Here is a 16,199-nt window from a genome sequence, read left to right as displayed (position 1 = left end):
GCCTAGCTCCATTTCATAGTTACTGCGTAGAGGGGCTGGGAGCTCGCTGACCTGGCAGCACACACACCTACCATATGCAGTGGTCCAGCTCTCAGTCCCACATAGGTCCATGCACAAAGTATCACCAACGGTCCCCACCAGTGTGTCTTTTTCTTTTTCTAGAAGGAAAAAGAAATACAGGTTGAGAGAGAGCTAACAGGATAGGCTGCATACCTGCCACGCACACCAGTCCATACATGTGTCGAGAGAGAGAGAGAGAGAGAGAGAGAGAGAGAGAGCGCGCTAACAGGATAGGCTGCATACCTGCCACATGCACCAGTCCATACATGTGGAGAGAGAGAGAGATAGAGAGTTAACAGGATAGGCTGCATACCTGCTACGTGCGAGAGAGAGAGAGAGAGAGAGAGAGAGAGAGAGAGAGTGCTAACAGGATAGGCTGCATACCTGCCACATGCACCAGTCCATACATGTGGAGAGAGAGAGAGATAGAGAGTTAACAGGATAGGCTGCATACCTGCTACGTGCGAGAGAGAGAGAGAGAGAGAGAGTGCTAACAGGATAGGCTGCATACCTGCCACATGCACCAGTCCATACATGTGGAGAGAGAGAGAGAGAGATAGAGAGTTAACAGGATAGGCTGCATACCTGCTACGTGCGAGAGAGAGAGAGAGAGAGAGAGAGTGCTAACAGGATAGGCTGCATACCTGCCACATGCACCAGTCCATACATGTGGAGAGAGAGAGAGAGAGAGATAGAGAGTTAACAGGATAGGCTGCATACCTGCTACGTGCGAGAGAGAGAGAGAGAGAGAGTGCTAACAGGATAGGCTGCATACCTGCCACATGCACCAGTCCATACATGTGGAGAGAGAGAGAGAGAGATAGAGAGTTAACAGGATAGGCTGCATACCTGCTACGTGCGAGAGAGAGAGAGAGAGAGAGAGAGAGAGAGTGCTAACAGGATAGGCCGCATACCTGCCACATGCACCAGTCCATACATGTGGAGAGAGAGAGAGATAGAGAGTTAACAGGATAGGCTGCATACCTGCTACGTGCGAGAGAGAGAGAGAGAGAGAGAGAGAGAGAGAGTGCTAACAGGATAGGCCGCATACCTGCCACATGCACCAGTCCATACATGTGGAGAGAGAGAGAGAGATAGAGAGTTAACAGGATAGGCTGCATACCTGCTACGTGCGAGAGAGAGAGAGAGAGAGAGAGAGAGAGAGAGAGAGAGAGAACGCTAACAGGATAGGCTGCATACATGCCACGCGCACCAGTCCATACATGTGTCGCCCCACGGGAGGTTCTGTAGCATGGGGGCTCCACTGCTGTGCCCCATCTGAATGGGTAAGTGGCCCTGGTGAGACTGCACACATGTAAGGCCCTGCCCCCCCCCCCCCAGTGGGTGAGTACAAAAACAATTAAAATAGTCAATTTCTTTTTATCACCACCAGGGCTATCATTGGGGCTCAGTGTCTGCATGAGGAATCCTGGTGACCATTTTTCTTTTTCTACATATATATATATATATATATATATATATATATTTTTTTTTTTTTTTTTCCCTCTAGGGTTATTGCTGGGGCTTGGTGCCTGCACTACGAATCTATTGCTCGTGGAGGCCATTTTTTCCCATTTTGTTGCCCTTGCTGTTGTCATTATTGCTATCATTGCCATTGATGTTGTTGCTAGATAGGACAGAGAGAAATCGAGAGGGGAGGGGAGACAGAGAGGGGGAGAGAAAGACAGACACTTGCAGACCTGCTTCACCGCCTGTGAAGCGACTCCCCTGCAGGTGGGCAGCCAGGGGCTCAGGCTGGGATCCTTGCAGAGGTCCTTGTGCTTCATGCTATGTGCGCTCAACCCGCTGCACTACTGCCCGACCCACTTCAAAAAAATTTTTTTTATTGTGGAATTAATGGTTTAGTCAACAGTAAATATGGTTGTTGGTGCACGTGTGCAATCTCTCCGTTTCTGCAGACCATTCTAGCCCCCTGCCTAAGTCCTCCTCCACCATGGTACACCAGGACCTGAAATCACGCCCACCCCAGTCCTTTATTTTGGTGCAATATACCAAACCTGTTTCTTTTCTTTTCTTTTTTCCCTCCTTCCCTCTTTCCCTCCCTCCTTTTTTTTTGGTTCCTTCCCTTTTTATAGAACAGATAGAAATTGAGAGGGGAGGGGAGGGTAGAGAAGGAGAGAGAAAAAGTGACACCTGCAGACCTGCTTCACCACTTGTGACACTTCCCCCCCAGAGGTGGGGAGTGGGGGCTGGAATGTCGTTCCACGTGCATGGTAACTGCACATTTGACTGGGTGTGCTACTGCCCAGCCCCCAAAAGTAGGACATTTATTTATTTATTTATTTTTAAAGATTTCATTTATTTATGAGAAAGGTAGGAGAGAGAACCAGACATCACTCTGGCACATGTGTTGCTGGGAATCGAACTCGGGACCTCATGCTTGAGAATCCAAAGCTTTACTGTTGCACCACCTCCCAGACTACAACATACACACACACACACACACACATATTTATATTTTTTTACCAGAGCACTGATCAGCATTGGCTGATGGTGGTGTTGGGGATTGAACTGGACTTCAGAGCCTCAGGCATGAGAGTCTATTTGCAAACTATTATGCTGTCTATCCTGCCCCAAAGCAGTGAATTTTATGTCTATTTTTTTCAGTCCTCCTAAACTTATAATATAGTTACGTGTGTTTTCATTAAATGCAACAAAAATATGCAGTGGGTGAAAGAAACTATTTTTAAGAGTAATGGAAAAGAAGGATGTGAAGGTGTGTGACTAAGGAGACTTAAGAACATCCAAATGTGGGGCCAGGTGGTGGCACACCTGGTTGTGTGCAAGGACCCAGGTTCAAGCGCCCGGTCTTCATCTGCAGGGCAAGTCTCACGAGGAGCAAAACGGTTCTGCAGGTGTCTTTCTATCTCTCTTTTCCCCTTCCCTCTTGATTTCTCTACCTCTACCCAAAGGAAATGAAGGTAGATCAAAATAATCCAGAGCTGACCAAGGCTCCACGGAGGATGGTGACAGGCTGTCACTCTGCTGCCTCCAGCCTCTTCCACAAATGCCCAAACCTCAGTGCTACTTACAGTCACATAGACTCAGGTGCTTATTGCTAGTAAGATAGATTCTCACCACAGTAGCCCAGTGTTGAGGTAAATGCCGGTTTCTAATTTTTTTTTCCTATAGTCCCAGCAGTTTTGAGCCAGTTGGGGGCAGCAGAGTTTAGCTGTTGCTACGGAGATAACAACAAAGTACCTGTTAGTAAGAATTAAGAAAAGGAAACCATTTTATGACTTAAACTTTTTTTTTTTTTTTTTTTTACCGGTTGGAATTTAAAAGATGTCAACATTTTCAACCACTAAGAATGTACTAGACAAAAGCAAGAAACCATAATCTTGATATCTACGGGGAAAAGTAGTCTGAGACATAGCAGTCTAGGAAATGGAGAGCTTTCACTGTTGAAAGCCTTTGAAGCCTTTCCATTTTCTTTTTCTTCCTGTCTCTGCATCCCCATCACTCGTATCTGAAGAGGAGGAGTATCTGGAGCTGCGAGAGGAATTTCTGTACATGTAGGCATCGTATAATCTTAAATCCTTTGGGGAAAGCAGTTCCTGGCAGACATTCCAGGACCATGTATATGTGGAAAAGGTATCATAGAAGGACTCATTTCCAGAGTCGATCCCAATCAGATCTCCTCGGATCTTCCGCCAGAGGTTCAGCATTTCTTTTCGGTGTTCAAGAGCAACTCCCAAGTTATAGGCATCTGTAGCTTTCTTCACCTATGGTGGAAAGCAGTTTACAGTGGTTACTTAATACTTACAAAATACCTTGGACTTGTGCACAGCAATCATAGACGGCCCAAGAGTTATGTCTCTAGGGTACTTGAAAGTCCCTAAGTGAGGCACTAGACTAAGTCACATGAAAATAAGGCCTTCGAGGCGGAGACAAGATGGTAGGCTAGCAAGGTCGGTGAGTCTCCCTAACAACAATATGTGACAGTATACACAGAGAACGCAGCACAGAGACAGACGTGGATTTCCCAGAAGTTACAGGCATGAGGACAGCAGGCCAGGCAGTGGCACACCAGTGGGCATACACATCACCGTGCTAGAGGACCTGGGTTTGAGCCCTGTGCTCAGCACCAAGCCCCCGCAATAACCCTGGTAGCTATATATGAACAAAGGCCTAGCATCAGGCAGGGGAGGACACACCTTTTTCTCCCATTGTTCCTTTTTATGGAGGGAGGGAGGCAGGGAGGGAGGGAGAGAGTGTTTCATTTTATGACAGGTGGTCTCCCCCCTTATTTTGTGTCACACTGGTTTGGTACAAGGGAATTCCTTTAACTGCTGTTTATCTGAAAAGCTGTCCATGGCTCCTTCAAATCGTATTGATAACTTAGCCAGACATAATATTCATGGGTCTTTTTCTTTCTCTCTCTCTTTTTTTTTTTTTTTGCATCCAGGGTTAGTTATCACTGGGGCTTGGTGCCAGCACTATGAATCCACTGCTCACAGATGTTTTCTCCTTTTCTTTCTATTTTATTTGATAGGACAGAGAGAAATTGAGAGGGGAGGAGGAGATAGAGGGGGGGGAGAGAAAAATAAACACCTGCAGACCTGCTTCACAGCTTGTGAAGTGTCCCCCTGCAGGTGGGAAGCAGGGGTTTGAACGCTGGTCCTTGAGCTTCATACTATGTACACTTAACAGGGTACATCACCACCCAAGCCCCAGGGGAGATCTTTCCTATTCAAAACTTTGAATATATCCTGCCAGTCCTTTCTTTTTTTTTTTTGGATAGTACAGAGAGAAATGGAGAGAGGAGGGGAAGACAGAGAGGGTGAGAGAAAGAGAGACACCTGCAGACCTGTTTCTTTTTTTTTTTTTTTAATAATTTATTTCTTTATTGTGGAATTAATGCTTTACATTCAACAGTAAATACAATAGTTTGTACATGCATAACATTCCCCAGATTCCCATTTAACAATACAACCCCCACTATGTCATTCATCATCTTTCATGGACCTGTATTCTCCCCACTTGGTGTAATACTCCAATTCCATTTCAGGTTCGACTTGTGTTTTCTTTTCTAATCTTGTTTTTCAACTTCGGCCTGAGAGTGAGATCATCCCATATTCATCCTTCTGTTTCTGACTTATTTCACTCAACATGATTTTTTCAAGGTCCATCCAAGATCGGCTGAAAACGGTGACGTCACCATTTTTTACAGCTGAGTAGTATATAGACCACAACTTGCTCAGCCACTCATCTGTTGTTGGACACCTGGGTTGCTTCCAGGTTTTGGCTATTACAAATTGTGCTGCCAAGAACATATGTGTACACAGATCTTTTTGGATGGATGTGTTGGGTTCCTTAGGATATATCCCCAGCAGGGGAATTGCAGGGTCATAGGGTAGGTCCATTTCTAGCCTTTTGAGAGTTCTCCAGACTGTTCTCCACAGTTGAATGTCAATGGTTGAACCCATTGACATTCCCACCAGCAGTGCAGGAGGTTTCCTTTGACCCCACACCCTCTCCAGCATTTGCTGCTGTTCCCTTTTCCAATGTATGACATTCTCACAGGAGTGAAGTGATATCTCATTGTTGTCTTGATTTGCATTTCTCTGACAATCAGAGACTTGGAGCATTTTTTCATGTGTTTCTCGGCCTTTTGGATCTCTTCTGTGGTGAATATGCTGTCCAAGTCCTCCCCCCCATTTTTGGATGGGGTTATTTGTTGTCTTGTTGTTGAGTCTGGCAAGCTCTTTATGTTGGTTATTAAACTCTTATCTGATGTATAGCATGTAAAGATCTTCTCCCATTCTGTGAGGGGTCTCTTGGTTTGGGTAGTGGTTTCTTTTGCTGTGAAGAAGCTTTTTAATTTGATGTAGTCCCATAGGTTTATACTTGCCTTAGTCTTCCTTGTAATTGGATTCGTTTCATTGAAAATGTCTTTAAAATTTATGCGGAAAACAGTTCTGCCAATATTTTCCTCTAAGTATTTTATAGTTTGTGGTCTAACATCCAAGTCCTTGATCCACCTGGAATTTACTTTTGTATTCGGTGAAATACAGTGATTCAGTTTCATTCTTCTGCATGTTTCAACCCATTGTTTCCAACACCATTTGTTGAAGAGACTCTGCTTTCCCCATGTAATAGTCTGGGCCCCTTTGTCAAAGATTAGATGTCCATAGGTGTGGGGGCTCATTTCTGGGCTCTCAATTCTATTCCACTGGTCAGTGTGTCTGTTCATGTTCCAGCACCAAGCAGTTTTGATGACAATGGCCCTATAATACAGTTTGAGATCTGGGAGTGTGATGCCTCTGGTTCTGTTCTTTTTTCTCAAGATTGTTTTGGCAATTCTAGGTCTTTTCTGGTTCCAGATAAACATTTGTAGCATTTTTTCTATTCTCCGAAAAAATGTGCTTGGGATCTTGATGGGGATAGCATTAAATTTGTAGATGGCTCTGGGTAATATATTCATTTTGATGATGTTAATTCTTCCAACCCATGAACATGGAATATCTTTCCACTTCTTTGTGTCTTTTTCAATTTCTTTGAGTAGTGACTCATAATTATCAGTATACAAGTCTTTCACTTCTTTGGTTAGGTTTACTCCTAGATATTTTATTGTTTTTGTTGCTATAGAAAAAGGAACTGATTTCTGGATTTCAATTTCTTCTAACTTAGTGTTTGCATAGAGGAATGCCACTGACTTTTGAATGTTAATTTTATAGCCTGACACCTTACTGTATTGCCTGATGATTTCCAAAAGCTTCTTGCTGGATTCCTTAGGTTTTTCCATGTATACTATCATGTCATCTGCAAATAAGGAGAGTTTGACTTCTTCTCTTCCAATCTGGATGCCTTTAATTCCTTGCTCCTGCCTGATTGCTATGGCAAGAACTTCCAACACTATGTTGAATAGTAATGGTGATAGTGGGCAGCCCTGTCTAGTACCTGATCTGAGGGGAAATACTTCCAGTTTTTCACCATTGAGTATGATGTTGGCTGTAGGTTTGCTATATATAGACTCCACTATCTTGAGGAATTTTCCATCTATTCCCATTTTTTGTAGTGTTTTGATCATAAAGGGATGTTGTATTTTGTCAAAGGCTTTCTCTGCAGCTATTGATGACCATGTGGTTTTTGGTCTTGCTTTTGTTGATGTGGTGGATCACATTGATTGATTTACGTATATTAAACCAACCTTGCATGCCTGGGATAAACCCCACTTGGTCATGATGAACAACCTTTTTGATATACTGCTGTATCCGGTTGGCTAGAATTTTGTTCAATATTTTCGCATCTATGTTCATCAGAGATAATTGGTCTGTAGTTCTCTTTTTTGGTTGTGTCCCTGTCTGCTTTTGGTATCAGGGTGATGTTGGCTTCATAGAAGCTGGCAGGGAGTATTCCAGTGTCTTCAATCTTCTGGAAGACTTTTAAAAGTAGAGGTATTAGATCTTCTTTGAAAGTTTTGTAGAATTCATTTGTAAAACCATCTGGTCCAGGACTTTTATTTTTGGGAAGATTTTTGATAACTGTTTCAATTTCATTAGCTGTGATGGGCCTGTTCATGTTATCCACTTCCTCTTTACTTAGTTTTGGAAGTTGGTAGGTATCTAGGAAATCATTCATTTCTTCCAGGTTCTCTAGCTTGGTGGCATATAGTTGTTCATAGAAGCCTCGCATGATATGTTGAATTTCTGCAGTGTCTGTTGTGATATCTCCTCTTTCATTTACTATCCGATTTATTTGGGTCTTCTCCCTTTTTTGTTTTGTGAGTCTGGCTAAAGGTTTGTCGATTTTGTTTACTCTTTCGAAGAACCAACATTTACTTTCATTGATCTTTTGTATGGTTTTCCTATTCTCAATGTTATTTATTTCTGCCCTAACTTTAGTGATTTCTGTCCTTCTGGTTGCTTTAGGATTCCTTTGTTGTTCTTCTTCTAGGTCTTTAAGATGTGCAATCAGGCTGCTTATTTGTGCCTTTTCTTGTTTCCTAATGTGTGCTTGTATAGCTATGAACTTCCCTCTTAGGACTGCTTTAGCTGTGTCCCAAATATTTTGATAGCTTGTGTCTTCATTTTCATTGAACTCTCGAAACGTTTTGATTTCTTCCTTGATTTCCTCTTTGACCCAGAAGTTGTTAAGAAGTGTACTGTTGAGCTTCCACATTTTGGGACTGTTACTAATCTTTTGTTGATTGTTAAGTGTTAGTTTAATTCCACTGTGGTCTGAGAAGATGCTTGGGATGATTTCAGTGCTCTTGAATTAGCTGATGCTGTCTTTGTGGCCTAACATATGGTCTATCCTTGAGAAGGATCCATGTGGATTTGAGTAAAATGTGTATTCCAGTTTCTTGGGATGAATGACTCTGAAAATGTCCAATAGTTCTAGTTTATCTATCTCTTCATTTAGCTCCCTTATGTCTTTACTGATTTTCTTCCTGGATGATCTGTCAAGTTGAGATAGTGGGGTGTTGAAGTCCCCTACTATGATTGTGTTACTGTTAATATATTGCTGTAGCTCTTTCAGTAGAAGTTTGATGTATTTAGATGGCTTCTCATTGGGTGCATAGATATTAATAATTGTTAAGTCCTCTTGATTGACTGATCCTCTGAGCATTAAGTAGTGTCCATTCCTATCTTTTTTAATCTTATCTATTTTAAAGTCTATCATGTCAGATATGAGAATAGCTGTTCCTGCCCTTTTTTGTGGGCCATTGGCTTGTATGATAGTTTTCCATCCTTTCACTTTAAGTCTGTGTTTGTCTTGTTGAGTTAGGTGAGTTTCCTGTAGACAACATATTGTTGGGTTGTGTTTTCTGATCCATCTTCCTACTCTGTGTCTTTTAATAGGTGAATTCAGGCCATTGACATTTATTGATATCAAAGATTGAAGATATTTTAACGCCATTCTTGTAGAGTTAGAGTGTTTTGATATATGTCCTATTTGTGGTGGTCTGGTTGTTTATAGGAGACCTTTCAGAACTTCTTTCAGGGTAGGCTTGGTGATGGTTGCTTCCTTCAACTGTTGCTTGTCTGAGAAGGTTTTGATGCTTCCATCTAGTCTGAATGACAGTCTAGCAGGATATAGTATTCTTGGCTGAAAGCCTTTCTCATTGAGCACTCGATAGGTATCTTGCCATTCTCTTCTGGCCTGTAGTGTTTGTATGGAGAAGTCTGCTGCTAATCTTATGGGTTTTCCTTTGTAGGTGACTGTTTTTCTCTTGCAGCCTTGAGGATCCTTTCTTTATCCTTATTCCTTTCCAATCTAAGTATGACATGTCTTGGTGTCTTTAGGTCTGGGTTAATTCTGTTTGGGACCCTCTGGGCTTCTTGAATCTTTATGTCTTTGGTGTTGTCTAGACTAGAGAAATTTTCAGCTATTATGGCCTGGAGAATGCTTTCTTCCTCCCCTTCTCTTTCTTCCTCTGGTAAGCCAATAATGCGTATATTGTTTCTTTTGAAGTCATCCCATAGGACTCTGTTGTTGTTTTCAGCATCTCTTAATCTCTTTTTGAGATCTCTTACTTCTTTTTTAGTTGTCTCTAATTCATCCTCAATCTTGCTAATTCTGTTTTCAGCCTCATAGATTCTATTCTCTCTGCCCTCTACTGCTTTCTGGAGTTCATCTATTTTGTTGCCCTGCTCTGATACTGTTTTAGCTTGTTCAGCTAGTTGCCTTCTTAGCTCAGTGATTTCAGCTTTCAGCTCTCTAATAACCATGAGATTATTAGAATTTTCTTCCATATTCTCATTTGTTGTTCTTGCATTTCTGATTACAATTTTTTCAAATTCTTTACTCACTCCTGTTATTATTTCCTTAGCTAATGTTTGGATGTTGAACTCGTTGTTTTGTGCTTCACCCTCAGGAGGAATTTTAGCTGGACTATTGTCCTGGTTCGAGTCTCCAGTACTTTTTCTTGTTGTTTTAACCATTTTATATATTATGTTATGACTTCCCTTTATCAGTACTTTTCAAATTATTGATTACTATTGCCTGGATTGACTTGTGTTTAAGTAATTTAATTAAAGGGTTTACCTTGGTGGAAGTTACCAGTTTTTTCAATCCCTGAGTTGGAGCTCAGTGGTGTAAAAGCCTCTTTTTTTTTTCTTCCCTGTAGGCTATGGGAGCCTGAGGGCTTTTAAACTATCAATAGGCTTCTTAGTTTAATCACTGACTCCTGACCAAGAGATAAAGCAGGGTGTGGCAGAGATAATCCAGTGCTTATGCAAAGAAACTTTCACAGCCCCTCAGCTATGCCACCGAGGTATAGGTCTTCTCCTGAGTTTCCCAGTTAGATCTCTGTCCCCCGGTGTCCCTCCCTGCCGCTGCTCCAGATTCTGAGGGTAGTAGCAATGGAGACTCAGAGTTGCACTTGGTGAGTCTCTGGGGAGTCCTTTCCTCCCTTCAGCTGTCCCCTTGTTGTGGAGCAGACTGGAGGTGGTGTCTCCACTGATAAACTGTTGAACTGTTAGCAGCCACTTAATCTCTCCTTAGGCCCCTCTCTCCTCTCTGTCACCAGCCACGCGTGTTTGTACTCACGGGTGATTTACTGGGTTCCTGTGGTCATTCTAGTCCTGTCTTGTTTCGGTCCGGGTGGTCTCCTTTGGTATTCGTAGTTGATCCAGGAGAGGAGAGAAAGCGATCTGCTGCTCGTAGCTCCGCCTCCGGAAGTCCCCCTTTCTAACCCTTAGTTTCTACTGAGAAACCAGCTGATACTCTTGTGGGGAGTCCCCTTATAGAAAGCTCTATTTCTTTTGCTGCATTTAGTTTTCTTTCTTTAATTTGCTTTTTGCAACTTGATTACCTGTGTTTCGTTGAGTCCAAGTTTGTATTGAAGCTTTCTTACTTGGAGCTCTTAGAGACTCCTCGGGATGAAGGTCTGTCTTCTCTAGTTTGGGAGAGATCTCAGCTCATTTCTGCAAACAGGAATCCTTACCCTTTCTGCTCTTCCAGGCAGCCTACCACATACACTGTGTCCCCGCTGTACATCTCCCATGACATGCACGCCTACCCCATACACTGTGTCTCTGCTGTACATCTCCCATGCCAGGCACGCCTACCCCATACACTATGTCTCCGCTGTACATCTCCCATGACATGCATGCCTATCCCATACACTGTGTCCCCGCTGTACATCTCCCATGACATGCACGCCTACCCCATACACTGTGTCTCTGCTGTACATCTCCCATGACATGCACGCCTACCCCATACATTATGTCCCCGCTGTACATCTCCCATGACATGCACGCCTACCCCAAACACTATGACTCCGCTGTACATCTCCCATGACATGCACGCCTACCCCATACACTATGTCCCCACTGTACATCTCCCATGACATGCACGCCTACCCCATACACTGTGTCCCCGCTGTACATCTCCCATGACATGCACGCCTACCCCATACACTATGTCCCCGCTGTACATCTCCCATGACATGCATGCCTACCCCATACACTATGTCCCCGCTGTACATCTCCCATGACATGCATGCCTACCGCATACACTGTGTCCCTGCTGCACATCTCCCATGACATGCTCACATTTTCTTCACTTGTTTCTGTTTCAGCTTTTTGATGAGAGGTGGCTCTTTTAAATTTTAACTTTTAATTTTTTCAACCAGAGCACTGCTCAGCTCTGGCTTATGTTGGTACTGGGAACTGAACCTGGGACTTCAGAACTTCAGGCTTGAAAGTTTTTTGTTTTTTTTGCATAACTACTACTGTGCTATCTCCCTAGCCTATGGCTTTTTTTTTTTTTTTTTTTAATGTTCTTGCTCAGCATTTTAACCTCTGGTCTCTGTTTTACTGCTGAATTCCTCTACTGTTTGTTTATTTTTGTTTTTATTTTTTCTTTTCAGAGCACTGCTCAGCTCTGGCTTATGACGGTTCTGGGGATTGAAATTTGGACTTGTGTAGGCTGATATACTATGAGAAATCAGGAAAATACACTCATTGGTTCGTCAGTGAGATAAGACAAGTACTATTTGAATGAACTTCAGGCTGGCAATAGTGATCAGCACATAGATGCAGCTGAAACAAAGTGGACAGATGGAGATAGCTCAAGACCCCTTCCTATTCCTCACACAACACAGCAATCCCTGTGTTCTACTGCAGCTAGGTCACAGGAACCCCAAGCTACTGATCTTTTCAGGCTTCTTAGTCTTTGTGGCAGCTGGTGCCCCAGGCTGGAGGTCTCAGGCTGTAAGTAACACCCATTCCTGCAGCCCAAATGTGCACCATGACCAGCTAGAGGCTGGGGGATTCTGGGGACATGTAGTACTGACCACCTGTTCCATCTGTTCTGAGACCCATCTAGACTACTGCTTACCTCCTTCTCATGCCTTCCACCCTCAAGCTGATTTGGGGTAGAAATTATGCTTTTTCTCTATGCTATCTCCTAATCTCAGCTCTGGGGTAGCGATGGATAAGGACTCAACAAATGAACTAATGAATGTATATAGTGAGATCAACAGTAGGAAGAAACTAGTTTACTTGGGAACATCGAGACTTAAGAGCTGAAATTTAGAAAAGAGGGAAGGAGAAGAGCCGCATGGGTGATGACCAGCGCGATGCCGCAAAGCCCCAGGAAGCTGACAGTGTCAGGGAAAGCTCGGTGTTGATGCAGAAGGGAGGTGGCATGAAATATACTCAGCCTGCTTATTTGAAGTATAAAGGCTGCTAAGACATCAGGACACAGTTACAGAAGGAGCAATATCGATTTGAGCTTAAAACTGTACTCTAGAGCCAAAAGCAGCGTTACAATGTTGGACCTGTGAATTCCTAGCCGTGTACCTTTGGGAAAGTCTCTGCCTATCTGTAAGATGACAAAGAATGACACAGAAACCACCTCAAAGGATTGCTTTGATATGTGAGTTGCTACCTAACTCTTAACAGCAGAGCACAGTGCCTGCTACCTATGAAGCACATTTAAACTATTATTTTTTGTTATAATAAAGATGCTTCAACTCATGATTTCCTTAGTACACTACTCACTGTGACTGTCAGTTTAATACCTTAACTAGTTGTTTTCAGGGATAAAAAAAAATGTCCAGAAATGACACTGGAGATGGCTTAATTGGTGACTAGCAGGATAAATTTATTGGGTTGTTGATAAAGTCATAAAGTTATTTTTCTATGCAAAAGTGTCAAGAAATTTCCAATAACCCAACATAACATTTAATGTTTGAATCCATTTTATTAGACAACAAGACATGTCTTTGGGGGATTAATGGTTTACAGTCAACAGTAAAATACAGTAGTTGGTGCATGTATAACTTTTCTCAGTTTTCCACACAGCAATTCAACCCCCTAGGCCCTCCTCTGCCATCATGTTCCTGGACCCTCCCCCTCCCCCACAGCTTTTACTTTGGTGTAATACACCAAACCCAGTCCAAGTTCTGCTTTGTCTTTTTTATTTTTTCGCATTTTAAAATTATTAGTGATTCAATAATGATCAACAAGATTGTGGGATATGAAGGTACAATCCATATAGCTCCTCTCGCCAGAGTGCCATGTCCCACCCCCTCCAATGGAAGCTTCCCTAGTCTTTATCCCTCTGGGAGTGTGGACCAGAGACTTTTATGGGGAGCAGAAGGTGGGAGGTCTGGCTTCTGTAATTGCTTCTCTGCTGGATATGGGCATTGACAGGTGGATCCACACCCCTAGCCTGTCTCTATCTGTCCTGTCCCTAGTGGGGTAGGGCTCTGGGGAGGTGAGGCTCCAGGACACATTGGTGAGGTCATCTGCCCAGGGAAGTCAGGTAGAAAATATTTTTTGTGGGTCAAGGACATAGCATAATGGTTATGCAATAAGACATTCATGCCTGCTGTTCTGAGGCCCCAGGTTCAATCCCCAACACCACCAATAAGTCAGAGCTAAGCAGTGCTCTAGTCTTTTTCTGTATTTTTAACCTATGTATCTCTCAGATTAGAATAAATAAAATGTAAAAAGAAGAAAATATTTTTGTGACTGCTTTCTAGGAGGTTATTTTTAACCAGTGAATACTCACATGTGGTTTGATAGCAGCTGCATCTGCTACTGTCCAATTCTGCTTTCTCTTGAATAAATGGTCGATGGCCAGGATCTCATCTGGATAGCCTGAAGTAGGCCTGATGGGCTTTATATCTGCTGCCTTTAAGCACATGCAAAAACCCAGGTTAACAACTAATTTTAGCTTGAATCATACATAGCCACGACTAACATAATGCAGTATCACATATGCATTATGAAAAGGTTGCTATAGTTTGTAAGGTTAAAGCTAGACCACCTGTGAGTTGTTCTGGGCACTGGGTACAGTGCCTTGTACAAATGGACATCAAGCAAACTCTCTTTCTACTGAGAACAGACCAGAGATGGTTTCCATGTGGGGCAGATCTGAGGGCAGTGAGGAGTCACATTCATGCTCCCCTATCTTCCCAAGTCATCACAAGAACTAAGTGTATGGCATAAGAATCCTGGTTCAAGCCCCCAGATCCCCACCTGCAGGGGAGTCGCTTCACAGGCGGTGAAGCAGGTCTGCAGGTGTCTGTCTTTCTCTCCCTCTCTGTCTTCCCCTCCTCTCTCCATTTCTCTCTGTCCTAGCCAACAAGGATGACATCAACAACAACAGTAATAACTACAAGAATAAAACAAAGCGACAAAAGGGAATAATAATAAGAGCTGAGTGTGTGTGCTCCCTAGAGTACGCTCTCCAGCACTTCCAAACTCCCTGTGAAGAACCAGCCATATATACATGTTTCCCTGCTCTGGGCTGCTGAGCAGTGCTGGCAGAACTCATGTAAATATGGCGGTTGCTTTCTCTGAAGAGGTTTGATGCCGAGTCTCAGTTAAGCTCCATGTGCCTGGCATTACTCTTCTCTACTTGCTGTCAACCTCTGCTATTGTTATAGTGACTGTTAAAAAACCAGCTGGTCCGACTCCCTCAGTTGATGACTTTGTCTTTTCAAGACTCTCGACTATGAATCCTTTTCATTCTCTTACTCTTCTGTCTACCTTAAGATTCCCCATCTTTAGAAGAAACTTCTCCACTAGAGAGAGAAAGGAGGAGAGTATTGTGTCTGTGATTTCCCCTGGGAGGCTTTCTTCATTTTCACTCTATTGTGGTAAGAACATTTCACCCACAGTCTACCCTAGCACTGTCTTCATGGACACATAGGCACAAGGCTGAGTGGCAGGTCTCTGTGCCTCTCAGTCTGGCAGAACAGAAGCCTGGGGCTGCTGGTTACCAACACGCACCCTCCCCAGCCTCTGGGACTCAAGCTCTGCGCTGGGGGGCCTGCTAGGAGTTCAGAGGGAGCAACAGTGGGTCTGTGGAGATTATCCAACTCCAAGTGTCATCTTTGCTCAAACTTGATCTTATTTCTCAGGTGGAGGCTTGTGATAAACATGAAGGCCAGAGCTTCCTTAGAAGATAGAGAGCATCCTAGCCTGAGACCTCAGCCTAGGAGATGGTGGGTGCTAGTGGGCATCCAGCCTGAGACCTTAGCCTAGGAGGTGGTGGGTGCTAGTCGGCATCCTAACCTGAGACCTCAGCCTAGCAGGTGGTGGGTGCTAGTGGGCATCCTAGCCTGAGACCTCAGCCTAGGAGGTGGTGGGTGCTAGTGGGCATCCTAGCCTGAGACCTCAGCCTAGGAGGTGGTGGGTGCTAGTGGGCATCCAGCCTGAGACCTCAGCCTAGCAGGTGGTGGGTGCTAGTGGGCATCCAGCTTGAGGCCTGCAGCCTAGGAGGTGGTGGGTGCTAGTGGGCATCCAGCCTGAGACATCAGCCTAGGAGGTAGTGGGTGCTAGTGGGCATCCTAGCCTGAGATCTGCAGCCTAGGAGGTTGTGGGTGCTAGTGGGCATCCTAGCTTGAGACGTCAGCCTAGGAGATGGTGGGTGCTAGTGGGCATCCTAGCCTGAGACCTCAGCCTAGGAGGTGGTGGGTGCTAGTGGGCATCCAGCCTGAGACCTCAGCCTAGGAGGTGGTGGGTGCTAGTGGGCATCCAGCCTGAGACCTCAGCCTAGGAGGTGGTGGGTGCTAGTGGGCCGGCTCTCAGGAGGCCCCAGTGGTCCCAGGCACTGCACGTGCTAGAGTGATGCTCTGGCTCCCTTATTCCTCCCCCAACCCCCAAATAAACAAATGTAATAAATAAATAAATTTTAAATAATGTAATTTA

General features: G+C 43.9%; 1 protein-coding gene across 2 annotated transcripts in view; it reads right to left on the bottom strand.

Annotated features, from left to right (window-relative positions):
* Window positions 1–2,932: 2,932 nt before the first annotated feature.
* Window positions 2,933–16,199, bottom strand: part of EFCAB3 (EF-hand calcium binding domain 3) — a 126,891-nt gene continuing 113,624 nt past the window's right edge. Inside the window, exons 21-22 of one of the 2 annotated variants that reach the window (XM_060202515.1) lie at window positions 14,053–14,175; window positions 2,933–3,806 (exon numbers count right to left, since the gene is read on the bottom strand). In XM_060202515.1, the coding sequence (XP_060058498.1) occupies window positions 3,480–3,806; window positions 14,053–14,175 (450 nt within the window). In that variant the 3' untranslated portion in view covers window positions 2,933–3,479. The remainder of the gene's footprint in view (window positions 3,807–14,052; window positions 14,176–16,199) is intronic. The other variant, XM_060202514.1, reaches the window with a different exon arrangement.

The sequence above is a fragment of the Erinaceus europaeus genome, chromosome 12, assembly GCF_950295315.1.
Source record: "Erinaceus europaeus chromosome 12, mEriEur2.1, whole genome shotgun sequence".
Lineage (NCBI taxonomy): Eukaryota > Metazoa > Chordata > Mammalia > Eulipotyphla > Erinaceidae > Erinaceus > Erinaceus europaeus.
This window is presented reverse-complemented; position numbering and strand designations above follow the sequence as displayed.